At 52.4% G+C, this 22,647-nt stretch overlaps 1 protein-coding gene across 3 annotated transcripts; it reads right to left on the bottom strand.

Annotated features, from left to right (window-relative positions):
* Positions 1 to 4,430: 4,430 nt before the first annotated feature.
* Positions 4,431 to 19,759, bottom strand: HEYL (hes related family bHLH transcription factor with YRPW motif like). 3 transcript variants are annotated; one of them, XM_068964599.1, is made up of 5 exons: positions 19,677 to 19,759; positions 12,372 to 12,438; positions 11,202 to 11,285; positions 9,904 to 9,985; positions 4,431 to 7,349 (listed from the first exon to the last, which is right to left on the bottom strand). In XM_068964599.1, the coding sequence occupies exons 1-5, from the start codon at positions 19,757 to 19,759 to the stop codon at positions 6,676 to 6,678; spliced, it is 990 nt and encodes a 329-aa protein (XP_068820700.1). In that variant the 3' UTR covers positions 4,431 to 6,675. The 3 variants fall into 3 exon arrangements, with proteins under 3 accessions (XP_068820700.1, XP_068820701.1, XP_068820702.1); XM_068964600.1 differs by lacking the exon at positions 19,677 to 19,759 and adding an exon at positions 18,035 to 18,144 and having other exon boundaries at positions 12,372 to 12,434; XM_068964601.1 differs by lacking the exon at positions 19,677 to 19,759 and adding an exon at positions 18,035 to 18,134.
* Between the last annotated feature and the right edge of the window lie 2,888 nt (positions 19,760 to 22,647).

The raw sequence follows: 22,647 nt of genomic DNA, 5'->3' as shown, positions 1-22,647 counted from the left end.
TCTTGTGTCTCCTGCATTTTGACAGGTGGATTCTTTCCCACTGAGCCACCTGGGAAGCCCTCTTTTAACTCATACATGAAGCAGAAAAGAAGAATCCAGAGCCTGGATGTCTGTCTTTGGAGACTCAACACCTGGCCCCTTTTTACCTGCCACTGTCAAGTAACCAATGAAGGCATCTCAGAGGCTCTATTCATGAGAGGTTCAACTTAGATAAACAGAACCCACAGCCCTGCGAGACCCAGAGCTCCTGAGCTGGCTGTGTCCCTGGTAGCTGGGAAGACAAAAAAGCACAGCAGCCATCTAGGTCAGGGAAGATGCAAGCATTCGTCCGTGCCTCCTGCCAAGTGGGAGCCAGGATGCAGAAAGGCCCTGAGGGTTCCACGTGGTACACAATCCCTAGGTGCTGATCATCAGGCAGCATGGCACCCACTGGGCATCCTAGAGCAACAAACGCTCCTTTCTTACACCGTGTGTCCTAGGCAATTTCTCCAGGGACCTGGGTCCAGTAGACACAATGCCATTCATGGGTATTCAACCTACCCCTGCGGAGCCACTATTCTTGGTTTCTCCAACTCAAAGTGAATTGTCTTCCAGATCAAATGCACACACACATACACACAACCAGCCAGGTGGTAGCTACTGATGACACTGATTCCCACATTCTCTTTAACCAACCAGCATAAGAGGTAAGAGTGAAGTGACAGAAACTATCTACCAATATTTATTCACACTTAGTCAGAGAATAGGGCAAAAATTCATTTCCCAACCTCCTTCACAGTTCGATGTGGCTATTCATTAACGTTCTCACCAGGGAAATGTGGCTGGACGGGACACCTTTTTGCTACTTCGAGGCCCAGGCTTTAAGTCTGTGGCCACATCTCTGCCAAGTTCTCTTTCCCTTCCTGCTGGCTTGAATTCAGGGAGACCTAGCTTAACAATGCAGGGAGAATGCTCTGCAGAATGGCAGGGAATCGTGATGGAAGGAATCTGGGCTCGACAATGTCTGCAAAGGATACAGCTTCTGGCTGCTCTGGAATGGTCACTAGGCAGTTAGGTGAGAGATAAACTTCCATCTTCTTTTGCCCACGGAGTTATTGTTGGGCCTCTTTGTTACAGCTGCTGAGCTTTACTCTGACTAGCACAGGGGAAAAGAGCATGGCCAAGCTGGAGGGCTTCGCAGGCTAACATGGCAGCCCAGACCACCAGCCCTATATGACCTGCCACTGAATGGTTTGGGTTTGTGTTACAAGAGGCTGCTGGGGAAGGAAGCCGTGCTCTGTATTGATTAAGATGGAATCAGACAGGGACTTCCCTGGTGGTTCGGTGGCTAAGACTCTGAGCTCCCAATTCAGAGAACCTGGGTTCTATCCCTGGGAACTAGATCCCATATGCTACAACTAAGATTCGGTGCAGTCAAATAAATAATTTTTTTTTTTTTAAATGAAATCAGACAGATCTAGGTTTTAATTTTGGTTGAAAGTGAAAGTGAAGTCGCTCAGTGACTCTTTGCGACCCCATGGACTGTAGCCTACCAGGCTCCTCTGTCCATGGGATTTTCCAGGCAAGAATACTGGAGTGGGTTGCCATTTCCTTCTCCAGGAGATCTTCCTGACCCAGGGATTGAACCCAGGTCTCCTGCATTGTAGGCAGATGCTTTACCATCTGAGCCACCAGGGAAGTCTAATTTTGGTTAGAACATTCATTAGTGTTTTGAACTTTGGATACTTTCACTAACAAATTAGGTCTCAATTTCTTCTGTAAAATGAGGACACTAGAACCTACTACTATATGAAATATCACCTATATGATTATATGAGATAATATAGATCAAGGGCTTGAAAATGTTTGCTGCTATTAATGGGATCAGATGATATCCAGATGTGATTTTTCCCACCCTCATTCTCTAGGAAGGAGGGAAGGGAGCTAATGTCTTTTAAAAAATATTTATTTTTATTTTATTATTTGGCTGCTCTGGGTCTTAGTTGCAGCATGTGGGACCTTTTAGTTGTGGCTTGTGGGATGTAGTTCCCTGACCAGGGATTGAACCCCGGGCTTGCTGCAATGGGAGCGTGGAGTCTTAACTGCTGGACCATCGGGGAAGTCCCTCTGGAATTAAAAAGAAAATTTTTATTGATCCATGGCTGGTTGAATCTGTGGATGTGGAAGCCACAGATACAGAGGGCAACTGTCTAAGTTCCTAAAGTTTTCAACACATAAAGTTTCTTAAGTATCTACTATGGGCCACAGACTAGGATGGTGCTGGAGAACAGAGATACCCTCTTGGAAATTAGTTTTTCTCTACTTTGCAGAAGGCAGCAGCCTTTTCAGGCTCATAAACTGGAGTCCAGATCACCTATTGAGTTGAAATTTATCTTGACCAAGAAAGAAATCCTGAATCTTCACATTGCCTTATGGGATGCCCAAATCCCACTGCAGGTAAGTTAAACCATCATCTCTGGAGTCTGGATGCTGATGTTTCAAAAGCATTGAGGTGTCTCCAGTGAACAGGTGGCACTGAGTCTGAATACTGCTCCTCCCAGTTGTCCACACCATGCCAAACAGAAGTTTCTTAAACAAGGTCTGAGCTTGGCATTCACCTGGCAAAACCTTCCATGGCTTACACTGCCTACAGGCTGAAGTCCAAACTCTGCATGACATTCACAATTTGGATCCAGCCTCTTTCCATTAATAACACGAATGGCTAAAGTGGACTGGGCATTTCATGTTTCATACATATCCTGTGGGATATACCAAGGACTTTCTGTGTATTATCCACTCACTTGTTGCCTAACCTTAGTAGACTATGTCTTGCCCAGCTTCTATATTTTAATAAGATGGGGACGTTCCAAGAAAAGCATTTAGCACAGTGGTATGTAGTTTACTGCTCTGTTAACAGTAGCTATGACAGCTATCATCCCTGTTCTAAAGATGAGAAGGTTCAGAGGTGTTAAGTAACTTGCCTAAGACCACAGTCCTGATAAGTGAACAGAAATGGGGCCTGAACCTGAGAAGTCTGGCTTCAGTGCCCAGACTACCTGTCTTTCACTCTGCCACTGAAAGCAGTGCTTGTCTCAGGCCATGTTCCAGAGCTGCCGCAGAGGATGTTCCCTTCATGGTTAGAACACCTCCCTTCAGCCTCCTCCAGGAAGGCTTCCTTCCTGCACTTCCTTCCCTCATGACCCCCACTAAGCAGAGGCTGATACCCCTTAGCCTTCTCAACAGACCTCCCTCTCCACTCTCATCCCACCCAACTGCCACTTAAGACAGAGGGTGCACCCCCTCAAGGGTCACCTCGTCCCCTCTGGCTCTGCCATGCCTGGCCTGGCGTGGAGCAGACCTCTGCAAATGTTTGCCTGGATTCACCGCAAGCCAAATCCATTGACGAGAACTGGGCCAAGAGTGAAGAACAAGACCTTCTGGCAGAAACGGCCTGCCTGTTCCCAGCTGTCACAGTGCACTCCAGAGCAAGCACGCTCATGCTTTTCTTTGGCCAGAGTCCCCTCACCATTGGCCAGAACTTCCAGTCCCCTGGTCCTGCTCTCAATGTGCTCTCCAGCCACCCCTGAAGTTGACCAGCACGGGGTTCAGTCCAGAGGAGCCCGAATCATCCAATAACACGAGTCTAGAAGATTCTTCACTTCCCCCAGTTCATTTTTTCAACAAATATTGATTGAACCCTGACTTTGAGCCCAGCACCATGCTTGGCACTGGATACAGGGTGGAGTGCAAGCCAGGCGTGGTCCCTGGCCTCGTTCATGGAGCTTATGCGCCAGTGGGGGAGGCAGTTCACCAGTAAGTACACACACAAATGGACGTGCAAAGGTAAATTCCATATGAGAAGAAAAGAATAGAGGACTCTGAGATAGAGTCAAGCCCCGGAGTCAGGGAGGGACTCTCTGAGGAGGTGACATTTCAGCCAAGGCCTGAGGGTATGAAGAGCTGTCAGCCTGCAAAGGGGAGAGGAAGAGCATCCTTGGCAAAGGGAACAGGAGATGCGAAGTCCTAGAGATGGGAATGAGGCTGGCGTAAGGAAGAAATGAAGGCAGGCCCGGGTGGGAGAAGCACAGGCAACAAGCTTGAGATTGGCAAGAAAAAGGCTGAAGTGGATTTGGGAGCAGAAGAGCTTGGCTTTTATCCTTAGAATAACAGGGAAGTGGAGTAAGGCTGTGAGACCAGGGTTGACATGCTAGGGTTTGCATGTTCAGAGCCCTCTCTGGCTGTGCTGAGAACTGACCGGCAAAGCAAGAAGGAAGCAGAGTGACCTTTCAGAGGGCAGAGATCTGGGGAGAGCTGCTGTGGCCAGACCAGCGTCGGGGCTGTGGGCTCAGAGAGAAGTGGATGGACTCCAGACATATGTAAGAAGTAGAACTTTGCAGAGGTTTTCAGAAAAGCTGAAAAAAAAAAAAAAAAAAACACCTTTATTGAATATATGTGACAACCCCAACGATGGGGTGGGAGTCAGGGGCACCAGAAAGGTTTGGGAATATAAACAAAGATACATGTGCCCTCAGCCATGGAAACCAACACACAGAGTCACCGTTTCCCCCACAATCTCTCAGGGAGAATGAACCCAAGAGCAACTAAGACGCTAAGGTTCTGGGTCATTCCTACCTCATTCAACGGTGTCAACTGATTCTTCTGAAACAGGGTATTTGAAACGTGAAAAACGTTTCCCACTGTCCTGCCATGAAATGTTGTATTCTTGGCTAGGAGGTGGTCAAACTGCAGAACTGGAGCACTGACCTGATGTCCGGGGAGCAGGAGGGTGCCAGGGAAGAGCGGAGGGTGGAGGAGGGGCCTGCCCCTTGTAAGAAAGGTGAAGTTGGTCTTTGCCTTCCACCACCACCCTCTGTGCCCCCTCCCAACCCCCGGGAACCCGCTGGCAGCCCCCCTCCGTCTCTGTGTCCCTCAGCAGCAACCTCGGCCAGGGACCCGCTCCCTGAAATGACGTCTCTCTCCACGCAGAAAGAGGTGGAAGACCGCAGAATCTGATCCAACCACCTCACATTGAGGCGTAAAAGAATCCCTTTCGTTCTTTATCCCTCCTTGAGGAATTCGCCTTCTCAAAAGAGCTTTCTGGGTCATTTACATGATCTCTGCTCTTCTACCCATTTGTCTGAAAGGGCCCTTTCTCCCCAGGGCTTTTGCAAACTCTACTTTTTAAGCCCTTGCAGTCTTCTCAAACTCAGCTTCTGTGGAGGGTAGTTCCATCACAGGGTAGGGGTGGGAGGCTCTTCCAGGGGTGACATTAGAAGCAATTGGTAACCGCACAGTCAGCACCAACGACTTGCCAGCGGGAGGGCCCTGAGGCCTTGGGGCAGCCAGGCCTTAATCAGCCTGGAGTCCTGGGCAAAAGCCACGTGGTGGAGGCACCCGGAGGCAGTCGGGGAAAGCAGATACTTGTCAATAGGCACAGAAGTGCTTCTTCATTTTAACAATCATCTGGCAGCGCTGGGCGGGCGGTGTCAGCTCTGGCCCTCCCCATCTTGTTCGGTTTCTGCTGTCCCACTGGGGGGGGGGGGGGCGGTCTCTGGGCCATTTGTCCCGTTAGAGGGAAAGTGGCGGGTGGGAACTGGGGAACCCAAGGGCCTTTGGGCAAAGCCAGCCAGCCGCGTGGAATCCCAGGTGAAGAGGATCCCAGGCCCTCGACCCACTGCGCGACCTTGAAGGGCCAAGCCGCCTCTCACTGTCCTTCCTCTCGGCCCTCCTCACAGCTATTTTTGTCCAGCCTGACAGCCCTTGGCGATCCCAGCCGTCTGGGCTCCGTGAGCCGGATGCAAACCAGGCAGCACAAACGTCTGGTGCTGATTCCCAAGAGGATTCCTCTCTGGGCGCCGTCACGTGGGAACGCGGCTGCTGTGCTATGTGTCCGACGGGGCCACAGGCCCGGAGGAGGTGACATGCGGGAGGTAGGGAGCCGGGTTCTCTGCTGCACAAGCCTGGCTCCTGTCTAGGGGCACCAGCCGGGCCTGGGGGTGAGGACACCCAGTCACGGAGCCCAGAGACCTCCCAGCTGTGTGCAGGGAACTGTGGTCACCTGGAGGGTGGGTGTCGGCAGCTGGGAAGAGCATAGGCGCCGGCCCTGCTGGGCTCCAGTCCCCAGTGTTAGCCGTGGTGGACAGCAGGTCTGTTCTGGGGTTCACTGGGATGGGGGAGGAGATAGGTGCGCTGGGGCAGACAGGGTTCCCAGGAGACCTCTTAGTGGCCCCTGTGCGGTTTCTGTCTCAGGAAGTGAAATAGACACTATGTTCCGGCCCAGGGGCCTGGAAAGGCTGCAGCCAGGCAGTCACTGCGACAGGCTGGGGTCTGATCTCTGGGGAAGCAGCACGCCTTAGGTCATTGGGCCTTTTAAAGCGTTGTTCCCAGACCTGAGATTAATGCCTACTGCCCCATGTGTTCTCAGGCAGAAAAGGGGTCTGGGCACAGTTCTTGGGGGACGCTCCTGGGACTCCTCTGTCCAGGGAAGAAATGAGACCCAGACTCTGAGATCAGAACAGCTCCAGGAGAAGCTGGAACAAGCAGTGAAGAGGGGAGATGGGCCAAAGGAGGAGGGTTCCTTGGATGGGTGAAGATACCTTCATACATAACCAGTCCAGGAAGCAGAGCAGAAAAGGCAATGCCATTTTTAGAACTCCTAGAAAAAGAACTCTCCTCCTTCCTGGGGGCAAAGCCAGCTCAGAAAGCCCCAACTTCAGTGATCTCGGAGACCCAGGAACGGCAAAGCATAGCTCCTGCTGGCCTCCCAGCTAGCCCCGGGGAAGAGGGCCTGGGGGCAGGAATAGCCACATAAGCAGGAGACCCCACCATGCCAGGGGAGGCAGGGGAAGGAGACCGAAGGAGAGGTGCCATGTGGCTGCTCCTGGCGGCCCTGCCACTGGGGGCCACAGGCAGGGGGCCAGCTGGCCTTTCCAGGGGGCGCGCCCTCCGGGTAGAAGATGCCCCTCGACTGGGCAGCAAATTCCTCCGGGCTGGCAGGATGGTGCCAGCAGCTCTGCGCAAGGGGGCTGCTCGGAGGGCCGGGATGGGGTAAGCCAGAGAGGAGCCATTGGGAAGCATGGGGCCAGGCACTCTTCCTAGGATGGCGAGCTGGTTGCTCGGGGCAGAGAGCCCTGGACAGCTGTGGAAGAAGGACCAAGGCCAGGCAGGGAAGGCCAGGGGGCCGGGAGGCGTGGGTGAAGGCTCCATCTCGGCTGCGTAGCTGTTGAGGTGGGAGAGAAGGCGGATCCGCACGGGGTCTGCACGGCTGCTGGGTCCTTCCAGGACCCCCAGGTACCTGATGACCTCAGTGAGGCACTCTCGAAAACCGATGCTCCGGAAGTCGACCGCCAGGGCTCGAGCATCAAAGAATCCTGAAAAGTGAGGCACGATGAGAGCATGCCGGGCAGGGGACAAGCACAGAGCCTGAGGTCAGACTGTCCTGAGTTCTGAACCTGCTTTTCTCACTCACCCCCTTTGTGACCTTGGGCATGTCACCTCACCTTTCTGAGACCCAGTCTCCCCATCTGTAAAGTGGGAGTGGTCAAGAACCCGCCTGCCAATGCAGGAGACACAGGTTTGATCCCTGGGTCAGGAAGCTCTCCTGGAGGAGGAAATGGCAACCCATCCCAGTATTCTTGCCTGAAAAATTCCATGGACAGATGTGCCTGGTGGAGTATAATCCATGGGCTTGTAAGAGTTGGATACAAATGAGCATACGCACACACACCTGGGGTTGAGGAGGTGCGGTCTGAGGACCAAATAAATTCACTAACCGCAGAGCATTATAAAATATATTGTTTTCATCGTAACTCATGATTAACCCAAAGAAGAAACTCTGTGGCCAAGATAACTTCATTCAAGCAGACGCTTGCCAGATGTGAAAGGGTTGTGCACACGGAGGTGTGGAACAGCTCTGAGGATGGGGTGGATGCTGGGCGGTGGGGGTAAGAGCCATCCGAGCTGGGAGAGTTCTTGGAGAGGGGAGCGGAGAGTAGCCATGAAGCAGGAGGTCTTCGGAGGCCTCACCAGCACTCTGACTACGGACAAGATTCTTACTCTTTCCGTGCCTCAATTTCCTGAGCTGTGAAATGGGCATGTAACAGTACTTGCTACATACAGAAGGGAGGACAAAATGAAATGGTGCACAGAAATACCTAACAAATGAAAAGTGAACTATCATTTATACGACTGCTTGGCCCCCCATAGGTATTCGAGTTTGTTTCCCAGCACCAAGCACAGTCTAGAAAGCAGGATCCCACCCTGGACCTCAGTGGCTGCCCTCAAGCCACAAACTCTGTTTTGGGGACCTGATAATCAATTTGGGGTGACCAGAGGGACTTCCAACAAGAGTATTCACATTCTCACTGCCTCTCCGCTCCTGCCCCTCTCTCAGTCACCTTCTGGGCAAGGATGGAACAGCCCCAGTGAGGACTGGCCTCATGATCATGGCAACAAATATCAGTCCCTGGTTCATGGCTGAGGCCCCCCCAGAGGGACAGCTTGGCAGGAGACTATGTTTGGAGCCAGGCCTCCCTGGAGGCAAGACCTGGCTCTGGTGTCTACTTAGTTGTGCAACTCTGAGCAAATTAAATCACCTCTCTCTGTAGACTGTTCTTTTTTCACTAACATTTGCTGGGTTCTTCCTAAGTACTTAATTTGAACTAGCTAATCTGAACTTCATAAAAACCTATCATTAGTCCCATTTCAGAGATGAGGAAACTGAGGAATAAAGGGCTTAAATCATTCATCTAAGGTCCTAAAACTAGTAAGCAATAGTCAGGGTTCAGATCCAAAGCCAGTGCTCTAAGCCACAATTCTCTGTCTTTCCATCAGCCCTTAGCCAGAAAACAGTGAGGACACCACCACCCACCCTCGAGATTCTTATGAGAATCAAATGAGATAACATTAGAGAAAGCATTTTGAAAACTATAAAATGATGCCAAAATATTAGTCACTATTTTTCTTTAAATTGGGTAAATATAAATGTAGCTTGAACTATCTCCTCCCTTGGTTGATTAGAGACAGTTTCCACTGTCAGCCACGCATTCCTTTAGTGGAAGTTTTCCAATTGACTACTTGCAGCAGGGTCATCAGGCATGCTTGCTAAACTGGCAGATTCCTAAACTCCAGTCCAGTCATACTGCCTTGGCATGGCTGGGGTGTGACCCACGACTCTGCCTGCCCTATGACACTGCTGCACACCAAGGCTTGAGAGGCACCAGGCTGGCTCACTTAAAATGCAACTGTCTCCTTGACGGGTAGCAAGTTAAGGGTTCAGGGCTTAAGTCTTCACAGCCAAGGTCTGTGGAGCTTTCACAGTTTCCCAATGGTGAAATTACGAAAACACACAGAGCAGCTTCAAAATTTCCACTTGCCCAGAAGTCTTTTAAAAACCGCAGTTCCGTGACGTTTTTGTAGTGGACTAGCTCAAAATAACAGAATGAATTACATTTGCATCTTACTACCATCCCACAAGTGATCTTTAACTGTGAGTGTGACATGTTCCCCGCAACACCGCCAAGATCACAAGAGTCCAGAAGCCTAGATCAGTGGGTCGGCACACCAATGAACCGCCATGGCTAAAAATCTCCCGCTGGGATTGCCGTGAGAATGCGCTCATTCAGGCTGATGCTTAACAAGGCCCTGGCGGAAGGGAGGGACCAGTAGTCTGTTATAGCAGAGTTCCTCCAAGGTTCAAGGTTGGCAGGAGTGGAGCTGAAGAAAGGGCAGGATACAGGGAAACAATGAAAGCAGAGAGGGTGATGCCAAAGGAAGAAGAGAGACAAGCTTTGCTTCAGCCCCTCTGTGAACTGTGAGCTCCACGAGGGCAGGGACCATGTCTGCTTTGCTCACCACTATATCCCCAGGGCCCAGCACCCAAATACTGGCTGCAGGAATGACTCCGGGAGAGTGTAGTATCAGTACCTGTGCCTCCAGTGGCGTGGAGCATTTTCAAGTGATCTACCGTCATCTGCAGGACCTCAGCTTTCTCCAGCTTGGAGGACCCCTGTGTGTACAGAATACAGAAGAGCGATGGTCTTTAGCTGACCTCTGTCACTCACCTCCCCTGCACAGGGTAATCAACGCTCATTGCCTCAATTTTCTCCTCTTCCTCCAGCTCCACCAGTGCCTGAAACTGGGCTTCTGTTTTGGCCAAGCCTTCCAAAGCTAATAGATTCTCTTTGGTTGTCATTTTAGCCTGCTCTACCATCAGTTTGTAAACGCTCTCCTCCCTTGTCTTCTTGCTCTAGCTGACCCTTAAAACGGTGGTGTTCCCAGTGGGTGATGGCCCACTTTTCTTGCTCTGTGCACTCTCCTCAGAGGGTCCCCTCTACCCCCGTGGCTTCAGGCACCCTCACCAGAATGCCACTCCTGCATACCCACCTGCCTCCTAGATCAGCTTTACCAGAAATCCAACTTCATACTCACTACACACACACCCAAGATTTGGCTCGTAGTCTTACCCCAAAGCGCCTGCTTGTCCTTCATTCTCTCTTGGGAAATGTTTCCAGAGACTCCAGCATCACCTGGTCCCCCAGGTGAAACCTAAGGGCTGGACTCTCCATGTGAGTCCCTTGAAGGTAGGTACTAAGTCTAGCTCATGGCTGGGCTTGTGAAGGTTTTAGTAAAGGTCGATGGAACGACTGACTTGTCCTCTCCAGCGAAAGGACGTCACAGGACATATGATGGTGCTGTGGCGCACACAGTGAGGATCTCTGAGGTTGTCTGATTGATTCAATTGTCTCACTCAAGGGGTCCCTCCACCCCAGCATGTTCAATGACAGAGCCTTACTCCCCAAGCAGCCGGTTCCACTTTCACACAGCTCTGGAAATGTCAGTAGTGCCGAGGGACAGGGCACTGTAGGATCACACAGTCTGTGTTCCAGTTCCACTCTGCTATTTACTAGCTGTGTGATCTGGAGCATGGAGTAAGTTACTTCTCCTCTCTGTGTTTCAGTTCCTCACCTGTGCAATGGGCATCATAGTCCCAATCCTTCGGGATCGTCCTGAGGATTGAATTCAACCTGATGATGGACATAAAGCCACAGCCCCTAAGACACCTCAGTCAATCTGAATTTCCATCACCCTTATTCCTGGCCATAGACAGGCACTTCACGGCACTTCAGGCAGCTGCCACCCATCAGTAAGAGATGCCGTGAGAAGTGAATCCTATCTGCAACCTACGCTGTACTTCCTCGAGCATAGTCAGCAGTGTCACATACCTGCTTCTCAAAGGCAGTGGGGACCAAGCGCCGCAGTTCAGAAAGGCTGCTGTTGATGCGGTCCCGGCGCCGTTTCTCTATGATCTAAAAAGCAACGAGGAAAGAAACAAAAACCAAGTAGGCACTTCCTCACAGTTTCCAACATGTTTTGATGGGCAGTGACTCACTCATCTTCCTTCACAATATTCCTGTGAGGGCGATAAATCCATTCTTACATTATGGAGGAGGAAAATAAGGCTCAGAGAGGGGCAGCAATTTGCTTAAGGTCACACAGCAAGGAAGTTCAAGGCTGGGAATAGAACTCAGATCTCTTGTCTTGATCTGAGGAGTGGTATTCAACACAATTAACCATTGATACAACAGGGCACCGATCAATCAGAATACAAACACCAGCCACAGCCCCAGAGCAGACCCTGGAGACCTCTGCTGGGCCAAGAAGACCCCCTTCAGTTGCTGGGTCATGAAGTCAAGGAGTCCTAGGCATGGCTCTCTCCAGCCGGGAAGGCCTTTCATTCCCAAGAGCTCATTCGCAGCTCATGACACTGGTAGCAGAATGCTTATCTCAGGATAGAAAGTATGATGCCCATTTTACTGACAGAGAATGAGGCTGGATGGAGGATGCTTATCTCAGGATAGAAAGTATGACGCCCATTTTATTGACAGAGAATGAGGCTGGATGGAGGAGGTTTTTTGGTTAGTGAGTGGTGGGGCTAGTCTCTGCTGGATTCTGGGTCTCTGGACTTCCAGGACAGAAGCATGGTACATCCTTCTTCTGTCCCCCTAACTCACCCCTCAGCACCCTGGGAGGGAGTGAAAGTTCCAGGCTCAGAGAGAAGTGGGGAAGACTGGGATAAATAATAATGGCTAGTTACGTGTCACGTTTTGCTCTGAGCACATTACATTAATTCACTTCAAAACAGCCCTTTGAGGAAGGTACCATCCTGATTTCAGTTACACAGATGAGAAAATGAGGCACAAAGAGGTTAAGTGGCTGCTCAAGGTCACTCAGCTCACTACCAGCAGAACTGGGACTTGAACCCAGGCAGCATCGCTTCCCCGCCCAACGACCCCCGCCCCCCGGGGGGGTTTCTGACCAGGATTCTCTGGGCCAGGCCCCTGGGAACTCAGGGCAAACCTCTGTTCCGCAAATCTGCTGAGAAAGACACTCACCCCTCTGCGTTTCTTCCTGGCTTGCATTTGTGAAGGGCTGGGGGTGGACAGCGGCCGGGCCATCTGGCTGGAGAGGAAGAGAAAGGCTGATTTTTTAGAGGACCATCTCCCTGGCCTGGGCTGACCTCGGAGCCCAGGCCCGGGGGTGGGGGGGAGGAGGTACAGGGCAAGCGTGGGTGGGGGCGCTTTCTCTCCCCTTTTCCCGGGGGGCTCTTTTCTCCTTGGGCCAAGTCCTCCCCTGCACCGAGTTTCCTGCTCCAGAGTGGCCGGCGGCTAGGGCCATGGGATCGGGGGGCTTGACTCTAGCCCGGACCTGACCCGCTGGGCCTCGGCCCCTGCCCCTCGCCCTCGGGAGAACCGCACCCGGCCAACCGGCTCCTGCAACCCGATCCCCCGGGCGGGGCGGGGGAGGGCACGGGCGGCGGCGGTGGCGGCGGCGGTGGCGGCGGCGAGGCCGGGCCGGCGGGTTGGGTTTCAGAGGGAGCCGCTGGGAACGAGCGTGGAAAGAACAGATGCCGCCGCTTCCCACGGGCCGGGCGCGCCGGCCGCCCGCCCTCCGCCCGCCTGCAGCTGCCGCCTCCTCCCACGCTGCGCGGCCAGGCCGAGGGGGAGGCAGCATCTGGGTCACAGGCCCCTCTTGGACTCTAGGGACGCGCCCCGTCCTCCCCAGAAAGCCCTAGCCTCACATCACTTCGGGCCTCCAGTCCGCCGGGCCTCGCTGAAGGATGGATGTTCGCTCACACTCCAGGAGTTCCCATTACGTGGAGGAGGCTCAGCCCTCTGGGGCTTTTCGTGCCCCTCTGATATTCTTTCAGCCCAACTGCTTGCCGTCTTAAGGGTCTCCTGCTTCAGAGGGTCTCCTGCTTCAGAGGCTCTCCTGGAGTGAAGGGGATTTGCTGGGCTGCACTTAGGATCATTCATTTGGCCAACAGGCCAGGGGCCCCACTCAGACCTAGGACTGGACTGGGTGCCCTCGGCCAGGCCCCAGACTCCCAGAGCCCAGCTCGCATTGAAGACATCACAGCCACAAATAACTGCAGACAAGAGGACTCCCCCTGCTTTTTCAGACACACATCTGAACAGGAACCTAAGAGCTCCTCTCCACCTAAAACCTCCTTGCACCCCCACCCCCACCCCCGCCCGGGTTCTCATCTCAGTAAAGGCACCCATCTCCCATTTCTGCAAGGTGAGCATTCAACCACCATCTCTGATTCCTTCTCTGTCCTCACCTATCCCATTAAAACCTGCCCATTCCTGTCTAAAATATATTTCACACCTGTCCCCCTTATCTCCATTGCCAATCTTAGGACCAAGCCTCCGTCACCTTTCTAGTCTGCAGGAGTCTATTGTATCCCACTACCCCCTACAAGCAGGCAGAATGATCATACTGATGCAAATACTGGGACCTCCTTGGTGGTCCAGTGGTGAAGACTTTGCTTTCTTATGTAGGGGGTGCAGGTTTGATCCCTGGTTGGGGAAGCTAAGATCCCACATGACTCGTGGCCAAAAAACCAAAATATAAAACAGAAGTAATGACATGTACGTTACCATACGTGAAATAGATACCTAATGGGAAGTTGCTGTATACCACAGGGAACTCAACCTGTGACAACCTGGAGGGGTAGGATGGGGTATGGGTGGGGTGGGGTTAGGTTCAAGAGGGAGGGGAAATATGTATACTCAATGGCTGATTAGCGCTGTTGTATGTCAGAAGCCAACACAAAATTGTAAAGCATCTATCCTCCAAATAAATCAACAACAACAAAAAAAACCCAGAAACAATATTGTAACAAATTCAATAAAGAAGTTAAAAAAAAAGTCTTCAGTATTTCCCTGGTGACCCAGTGGTTAAGAATCCACCTGCCAATGCACGGGACGCGGGTTCGATCCCTGCTCTGAGAAGATTCCCCTGCACCACAGCGAGCACTAGCGCCCATGCTGTGTAACAACAGAGGTTACTGTGGTTGTGCTATGCTCAGTCGTGTCTGACTCTTTGCGACCCTACAGACTGTAGTCCACCAGGCTCCTCTGTCCCTGGCGTTTTCCAGGCAAGAACACTGGAATGGGTTGCTGTTTCCTGTTCCAGGGGATCTTCCTGACACAGGGATCAAACACACATCTCTTGCATCTCCTGCCCTGACAGACAGATTCTTTACCACCGTGCCACCTGGGAAGCCAGTAACAAGAGAAGCCACCACAATGAGAAACCCAAGTCCTGCAACCAGGGAGTGGCCCCGCTCACTGCAACTAGAGAGAGCCCGTGTGCAGCTTCAAAGGCGGAGTGCAGGCAAAAATAAATAATTTTTTTAAAATCTTAAAAAAAAACAAAACAGATCATGTCTCTCTCTTAAACTTCTCAAGGACTTCCCAAAGATCAAGGCCACCATCTTTCAGGTCGCCTGGCTGGCCCGTCACCTCCTAGACGCTCTGTGTGCTCCAGCTTGTGAATGCACCAATCCCTTCTGGCGACACATACTTGTTTCCCTGGTCCACCCCCCTCTCCTCACCCCAACTCCAGCCCCTTTGCCTAGTAACTTCTACCACCTTTCTGATCTCAACTCAAATGCCAACTTCCTGGGGCAGTCTTCTCTGACATCACCCCTCCCACCTGAGATTTGACTGTCTATCTCTCCATGAAGTCCGTAAGCTCCATGAAGCCACGAACCATGTCTGTCTCATTCACGAACCATGTCTGTCTCATGTCAGTTGTGCCCGGTACTCAGCAAAGCCTGGAACATGACAGAGCTCGTGGTTGAGCTCCGCCTCCTGCCCTTGCCTTTGGCATCACTGAAGGACAGAGAGGTGACACCATAAAATCGACGGTCTTAGGCCTTCATGAAATGGCATATGTGGCGCGCCTGGAGGGTTCCAGCCCACTTGACAACCCTCTTGGCATTAGAGGTTGGATCATTTTCATCACTGCTCAAAAAGAGAAGGTTGCAGGGGAGACCAAATCAACATTTGCCAAACCTACTGCTATGGCCCTGGCTTTGTCCAGCTACATCTGGAAAAGGCTATTTCCATCCAAACATCTGGACAAGAATGTAAGGTGGGTGAAAACTCCTGGGAGGGATGGCTCAGCAAGCTAGGCCCAAGGCTCAAGGGGCCAGATCCTGAGATCTGTAGGGCGGCTTGTTTACAAAGCTTCACTCCGGACAAGCCACAAGAGCCAAGGTCTACTAAGAAACACGGCCTTTGTCCCTCCAGGGTGGGTAAGGTGTCTCCGGGAGTATTGGGTTAGCATTGTGCGCGTCACTGCCTCTCAGCCTGATCCCTCCTCAGGGACCATCTGTTGGAGGCTGACACCTCCCTTTCAAGGGAGCTCAGCCATCCCTTCTCCCACCCTCCTGATTCTCTGCAGTGTAATTCCTCTTCCTCCACTCTTGTATCCCACAGGCATGCCTCACATCACAGCTTTCCAGGCATCACCACAGGTATTAATGCTTCTCTCCTCTGAGGGACAGCCCCATTTCACCCAGTATCACCACAGGTATTGATACTTCACTCCTTTGAGGGAGAGCCCCATTTCACCTGGGCATCACCACAGGTATTGATGCTTCACTCCTTTGAGGGAGAGCCCCATTTCACCCGGGCATCACCACAGGTATTGATGCTTCACTCCTTTGAGGGAGAGCCCCATTTCACAGATGAGGATGCTGAGCATGGGGAGCTACAGCAGCTTGCCCAGCCTATGCAGCTGCTGAGGAGCAAAGCCCACATGGGAATCCATGTCTTTTGGCTCCAAATTCAGCATTGTTTTCTCTCCTAATTCCTACTTCCTGTCTGCCTGAATAGCCCTCCAGTCCCCTTAGCCATACAGCTCCCAAGAGCCCAGCCAGAGCGAGCTCTTTTCCAGGCTGTGATCTGGCCCTGACACCAGGAGAGGGTGTGAGAGCTTCTTGACTGAAAGCCTGGAAATAAGGCAGATTTTCAGGGACCCAGAGAAAATACACTGAGTCACAAGATCGGTTCCATGGGCATCAAGGGATCCCTAGCCAGAATTCTGGGGTGGTCTCTTGAGGGAGAGGCAGCTTTCCAGGTGGTCTGGCCACCAGTCATGACCACCCTCAGCGGTCAGCCTCAGTTCCTTTTAGGGAAATACCCTGAGGAGCCTTTGCAGGTGACCCCGTTCATTTTCCATCAACCAGAGGCAGACTCACAATGTCTCCAGTGAAAGGCTTTCAGAGAGCATTCAGCCCACTTGTAATATGTGGAAACTCAGAGAGGGGAAGGAATCTGCTCCAGGTCACACAGCAAATTAAACGAAATTACAGGGCTGAAGCCAAGTCTACCGGTTTCTCATCCACTGCTCCCCATGTAGTCATCATCCCACCGTGTAAACTTCATAGCCAGTACTTTCTGTTCTAGACAGCACTTCACATTTGCTTGTTTCATTTATCAAACAATAGCTCTGTGAGTTAAGTATTGGGGCCATTTCACGCTAAGGAAAAATAATCATTTGATAGCTGGAGGGACAGAGGCACAAAGTCCAGTCTACAGACATCCAGGCTTTTCATTAGACCATGCTGCCTCATGAACAAGGCACCCTCCAACCAAACAGTGACCCCTTAGAGAGCTGTTTTTAAAAAATTAATTAATTAGGCTGCATTGGCTCTTCACTGAATCACAGGCGATCTTTCCCTGAGGTGCACAGACTCTCTCATTGTGGCCCATGGGCTTAGTGGCTCCGCAGCATGTGGGATCTTAGGTCCCTGCCCATGGATTGAACTCGTGTCTTGTGCATTACAAAGGGGACTCTTAACCACTGGACCATCAGGGAAATCCCTAGAGAGCAGCTTTATTTGGAAGTTGCCTTGTGTCAAAGCAAGAAGTTGTATGCCTTAAGTCCATTATCCTATCAAAGCCTCATCCTGTGAGGTAAGGTATTAGCATCCCCATATTGTAAAGGGAGAAAACTGGGATTCAGAAAGGGGTAGTCACTTGCCTAAGTTAATGGTGGTGAGAGTCACACACAAGTCTGTCTGACTTCAAAGGCCACCATGTGCCTCAAATCATGTAGAAGCAGCCCACAGACCCTGAACCAGCGCCTGACATGTGGCATGGTGCGCATTAAATTTTTGCAGAGGAGAAGGGGAGAAGTATATTCTCAGTTTGGACCCACGTGTGTCAGGGGGCTGGGTTCAGATAGGAGCTCTGAGGGGGATTCTCACATGCGGGGCAGGATACGGCCACCAGGCAGATGCCCACAGTGACAGTGGAACACGCCCTGCTCTTTTCTCTGAGTGGGGAGGGGTTTGAGCCCTGCCTCTGACCCTGGGGAGAGGCTGGCTGCTTCAGTTCCCTGGCCCTCAACACTGTTTATATGGCTTTCTTTGTCCATGAAGCTCTTCTTCTCAGAGAGTTCCCTGAGGGCAGAGGCTGAGCAGGATACATCTGGGCCCCCTCCCCTCAACCCACACCCAGCCCAGGGTCTGGGCCACAGCAGGCATCGTTCAGCGCTCCCTGAATTAAAGCATTGATGTCTGCTGGGGGGAGGGCCTTTTGGTGAGTGCTACAAAGAGGGGTCTATAAGTCCGCCTCTGCCAGATGTCCAACTGCTTTCTCTCCTCTGAGGGGGTCTGCTCGCCAGAGAATCTAGACAGTCTCAAAAAATGGGCTCTGGTTGAAAGGACAAAATGTTGTATAGGAAAAAAACTACGTACCGATCCTTTATGCCATAGTCTAAATGCCGCTGCCTTCAGGAAGCCCTCCTTGCACATTTGGTTGTGAGTGACCTCTCCCCATTCAGGTGCCCTCACAGCTCACAGTCTGTCTCTCCTTCCATCTTCCATCCTGCCCATGGACTTTGTGTGACCTGGCAGGTCACTGACCAGGCTGCAAATTCTTGGGAGGACAGAAGCCAGCTCCCATTGGCCTAGCTCTCTGACACCAATTTCACGCCTCTGATTCATGAAGACCCAATGACACTGAGCTTGAGACACCTCCCCCAACCCCCCCATCCCACCCCCCCACCACCACCACATGGAGTTGGTCCCTTCCTCTGCTCCCAGCAGGCACAGACTCAGAGAACTGATTCTTTAAATAGCAGTTTCTGCGAAACAATTTTTAAAGGCTAGTAAGTTGCATAGGGAATTGTATAATATACCCCCAAACCTCATGGACAGGAAATTACCTCCTCTTATAAGCTAGAAATGATTGGAAGGTGGTGGCCCTTTATTGGACTTGTGATTGAAAAGGATCCCCTGGTCTCAGAAAACTGGAGCTCACTGAAATTATGACATACTCTCAGAAACATCCCTAAGAATGAACGGAATTCCCTTTGCAAATCTAGTCTAGAGATTCAGGTTTAGATGAGCCAGGAGGGACCAGATAGGCCTCCCTTTTCTACTCTCTGTTCTTTATTTCCTGACGAGGAAACAGGCTCACAAACAGAAAGCAATGGCCCAAGGTCAAACGGTGAGTTGGTGGCAGATTTGAGGCCAGGACCCAGGCCTGCAGGCTCACAGTCAGTCCCCACTGCTCTTTCAAGTTCTGGGTATCACATATTGAGTGCCTGATACTAATTAAGCATTTGCTATGTGCTAGGCTCTGTGTGAAGCTTTTGACATAGGTTATCTCATTTGATTTTCCTAATAATCCTATGAGGTCAGATCTATTATTTATACCCATTTTATAGATGAAGAAACCGAAACTTAGCTTGTTCACAGAACTGGGACGTAGCAGAGCTTTTACAAGTCTAGTTTGTTCTACAGGTTTGACACCAGGTCTGAAAATGTACCAAGAGTTGAAAGACATTGGCAACAGGCTCATGTGGTAGAAAGGGCACTGGGATTGACTGGAGTCGAGGCCCTTGCATTGACCACGGGCAAGTCAACGATTATTTTTTTCAATATTAAAACTTTAATTCCAAAGTCCAGTTTGCTTAAGGGGGATTTTCTTCCCCTGGAAAATTTTCTGTGTGTGTAGTGTATGAAAAGTGCACCTAAGCTAGAGGAGAATTAAGGTGTGGTTACTCTTCATAGCCACTGCATTCTGAACCAGGGGGTGTGATACCAACAGCCCGGGAGGGTTCCTAAGATCTTCAGGGAAAGTCCTTGCCAGTAGCCTCGCCCGGGCACTTAGAAAGACATCGCCAACCGGACCTCAGACCCAGAGATGAACTCTCCCTCCATGAAGCATCCCCAGCCCTAAACGGCGGAGAGCGCGCGGGATCCTGGATATTGGTGCGCTTAACAGTGGCGCCACACCTGCGCCGCCCCAGGATTCGCCCAGCGCTCGCCAGCCCGTCGGGCGGCTTCCCAGCCGGCTCGCCCCCGCGCGCTCCGCACCCCCAGCCCGCCTTACCTCAGCTCGCCTTCGCGGCCGACGTCGATGGGTCCGTCGGACTCGCTGTCGGAGCCGCTCGGCTCCCGGGGCCGCTTCATCATGAACGCGGGCTGCACGGGTCTCCGCCGGGAGGCGCGGGCGGCGAGCCGGGAAGTCGGGCCCCGCCCCGGCCCCGCCCCGGGGGCGCCGCCGCCGCCCTTTCCCAGGGCCCTTTCCTGCGCCGCAGCCCCGGGCGCCCCCTCGCCCCCGCCGTGACGCGCTGGCCGAGCCGTGGGAAGGCCCCGGGCGGTTGCCGCCCCCGCCGACGGCTGGGAGGTCCGGCTCCGCTCCGCAGCCTCGGCCGCCGCGAGCTGGGTGGCCTTGGGCAGGTGCCCTTGAAGGCCCCCGGGGAGTCCAGTGGGTCCCCCTCTGGCCCTGGTTCGCCCCGGGGCGCTGCTGACTCCGCGATGCCCTAGACTGCCGAGGTCTAGTCGTGCTGGGGTCCTGGGGGCGGCAGACACATCCGGTTTGGGGAGGTTGGTGGGGGAGGCGGTGGCCTGATCCTCGACTAGAATCCTCCAGCAGCTTGTCTCAAAAGGGTGGAGAACAAGTGTAATGTGGGGCGGGGGGCGGCTGTCATCCCAAAAGGGATGGCCGAAGTTGAGGCTGCATCCCCTGAGCAGGACCGGCTCTGGCCAAGGTGCCTGAGGACCTGTCTTGGAGGTGGGGGTGCTGGGTGTCCCTGGGAATCAGTTCACTAGAGGCCAAGCTGTCCTGGGAGGCCAAGAAGTCTCGGAGAAGGCCCATTCCTGAAGCGATGCCTCAAAAGGGGGTGGGTGGCAGTCTCCAGCCTCCTTTCCTGGCACTCCCCTACAACAGACCAAACTTCACTCGGCAGGGGCTCCTACTGCTCTGCCCCTCGGAAGGGAGACTCAAGGAAGAGTCTCAGCGATTCATCTGCCATCCTCATGGACCGGAGGATTGACCCCCAAGGCTCAGAAGGAAACCGAATGGGGCCTCCTGGAAGGTGGACTTCATGAGCAGGGAGGAGGAGGAGACGGGAAGGCCATCTCCGTGTAGTGGGTCAGATACCAGCAAAGTCTTTCCCTTTGACTCACCCACCAGGACACGGAGAAAGCACTCCCACCCCAGCCCCACTTGGGAGAGTGGGGTTGGTCATCTGAGAATACTGCACTTTCACTCCCTCAGCAAGACCTGCCTGGGGGCACTTGATTATGGTGGGGGGATGAAACAGTCCCATGCCCCCTTCCACACATGACCACAGACGTTTTCCCGTGGCCAGGTACACAGACACAGGCTTCCTTGATGGCTCAATGGGTAAAGAATCCGCCCGCAGTGCAGGAGACACAGGAGACGTGGGTTGGATACCTGGGTCAGGAAGATCCCCTGGAGGAGGAAATGGCAACCCACTCCAGTATTCTTGCCTGAAAAATGCCGTGGCCAGAGTAGCCTGGTGGGCTACAGTCCAAAGGGGTGCAAAGAGTTGCGCGTGACTGAGCGACTAAGCACAAGTACACAGACCCAAACATGCAGACACACAGATAACACAGCTGGCGGGCACAGTCAAAACTGTCAGCCTGGGCTTCCTCGGGAGACCCTGATGGTCACACCAGCCGCACCTGTGGACCCTCTTCCTCCAGATGTCCTCGGCGCTCACATAGCTTCCACGGGGACCCACTAGTGGAATGGAAACTTCAAAAGAGGTTTGCAGCCATAACATGTTGAGATTTTATCATCTTTTAAACATATTGGATTAAATAAAACATTAAAAATTAACATGTCTTTTTAGTTTTTTTTTTTAATATGGCTGCTGGAAAAAATTTTAATTGTATATGCTGCTCCCCGTTCTGTTTCCATTGGACAGTGCTAATCTAGTACAGGTTTTCTTTCTTTTTAAAAAATCTTTATTCTTTTGGGTGCACTGGGTCTCAGCTGTGGCACTCAGGATCTTCTGTCTTTGTGCACCACGTGGGATCTTTAGTAGAGGCATGCAAACTCTTAGTTGTGGCATGTGGGAATCAAGTTCCCTGACCAGGGGTTGAACCCAGGCCCCCTGCATTGGGAGTGCAGAGTCTTAGCCACTGGGCCACCAAGGAAGTCCCTAGGACAGGGTTTCTTGACCTCAGTCCCACTTGACATTTTGGGCTGGAAAATTCTTTATTCCCTGGGGCTGTTCCGTGCACTTTAGAATGTTTAGTAGAATCCCTGGTCTATTTGCTCCATACCAGCAGTACCTGCCCAGGTCATAACAGTTAAAAATGTCTGCTGCTGCTGCTGCTGCTGCTAAGTCGCTTCAGTCGTCTCCGACACTGTGCAACCCCAGAGACAGCAGCCCACCAGGCTCTCCCGTCCCCGGATAATACCAAATGTCTCCTGGGCAAGAAATCCTGCACCCTACCCCACCCCCCCCACCCACTGAAAACCACTGGTCTAGAGAAACCCCCAAGATTTAGAGGCTGAGTAGAAGAAAAAGAGCTGCCAGAGGAGGCTGAGAAGAAACAGCCGGGAGGTGGAGGAGAGCCAAGGGTGGGGGTCACAGGAGCCAGAGAGTGTTTCAAGCACTCGGTCATGATCATTTAAAACGTCAGATCACATCACTTCCTGCTCAAAACCATCCGTAAGCTTCCCATGACATTCAGAATAAAATGCCAGCGGCTTACCGTGGCCTCTACACAGGGAGACATGTGAGACTAGGGCCCCTCTGCGAGGGAGAGAAAGCAGCCCCAGTAACTCTCAGGACCGGCAGGGCGTTACTGGGCGTGAGGCCATCCCAGACCCTGGGCTCTGCCCCTTTCCTGTTCAGCCAGGCACTAGAGCCTCTGTGCCCTTCTGCTGACATCTGCCTATGGTTGCTGCAGGACTTCCAACTGGTTGTTCCATCTTCCCAGACTCCTCTTCCCCCAACTGCCTCGGACTCATCATCTCACTTTATTCGGGTCTTTGTTCATATGTTACATCCTTAGAGAAGACTTTCCTGACCGCCTGTCTA

The sequence above is a fragment of the Capricornis sumatraensis genome, chromosome 2, assembly GCF_032405125.1.
Source record: "Capricornis sumatraensis isolate serow.1 chromosome 2, serow.2, whole genome shotgun sequence".
In the NCBI taxonomy this organism is placed as follows: Eukaryota; Metazoa; Chordata; class Mammalia; order Artiodactyla; family Bovidae; genus Capricornis; species Capricornis sumatraensis.
The sequence above is the reverse complement of the archived record's forward strand: the minus strand, read 5'-3'. Positions and strand labels throughout refer to the sequence as shown.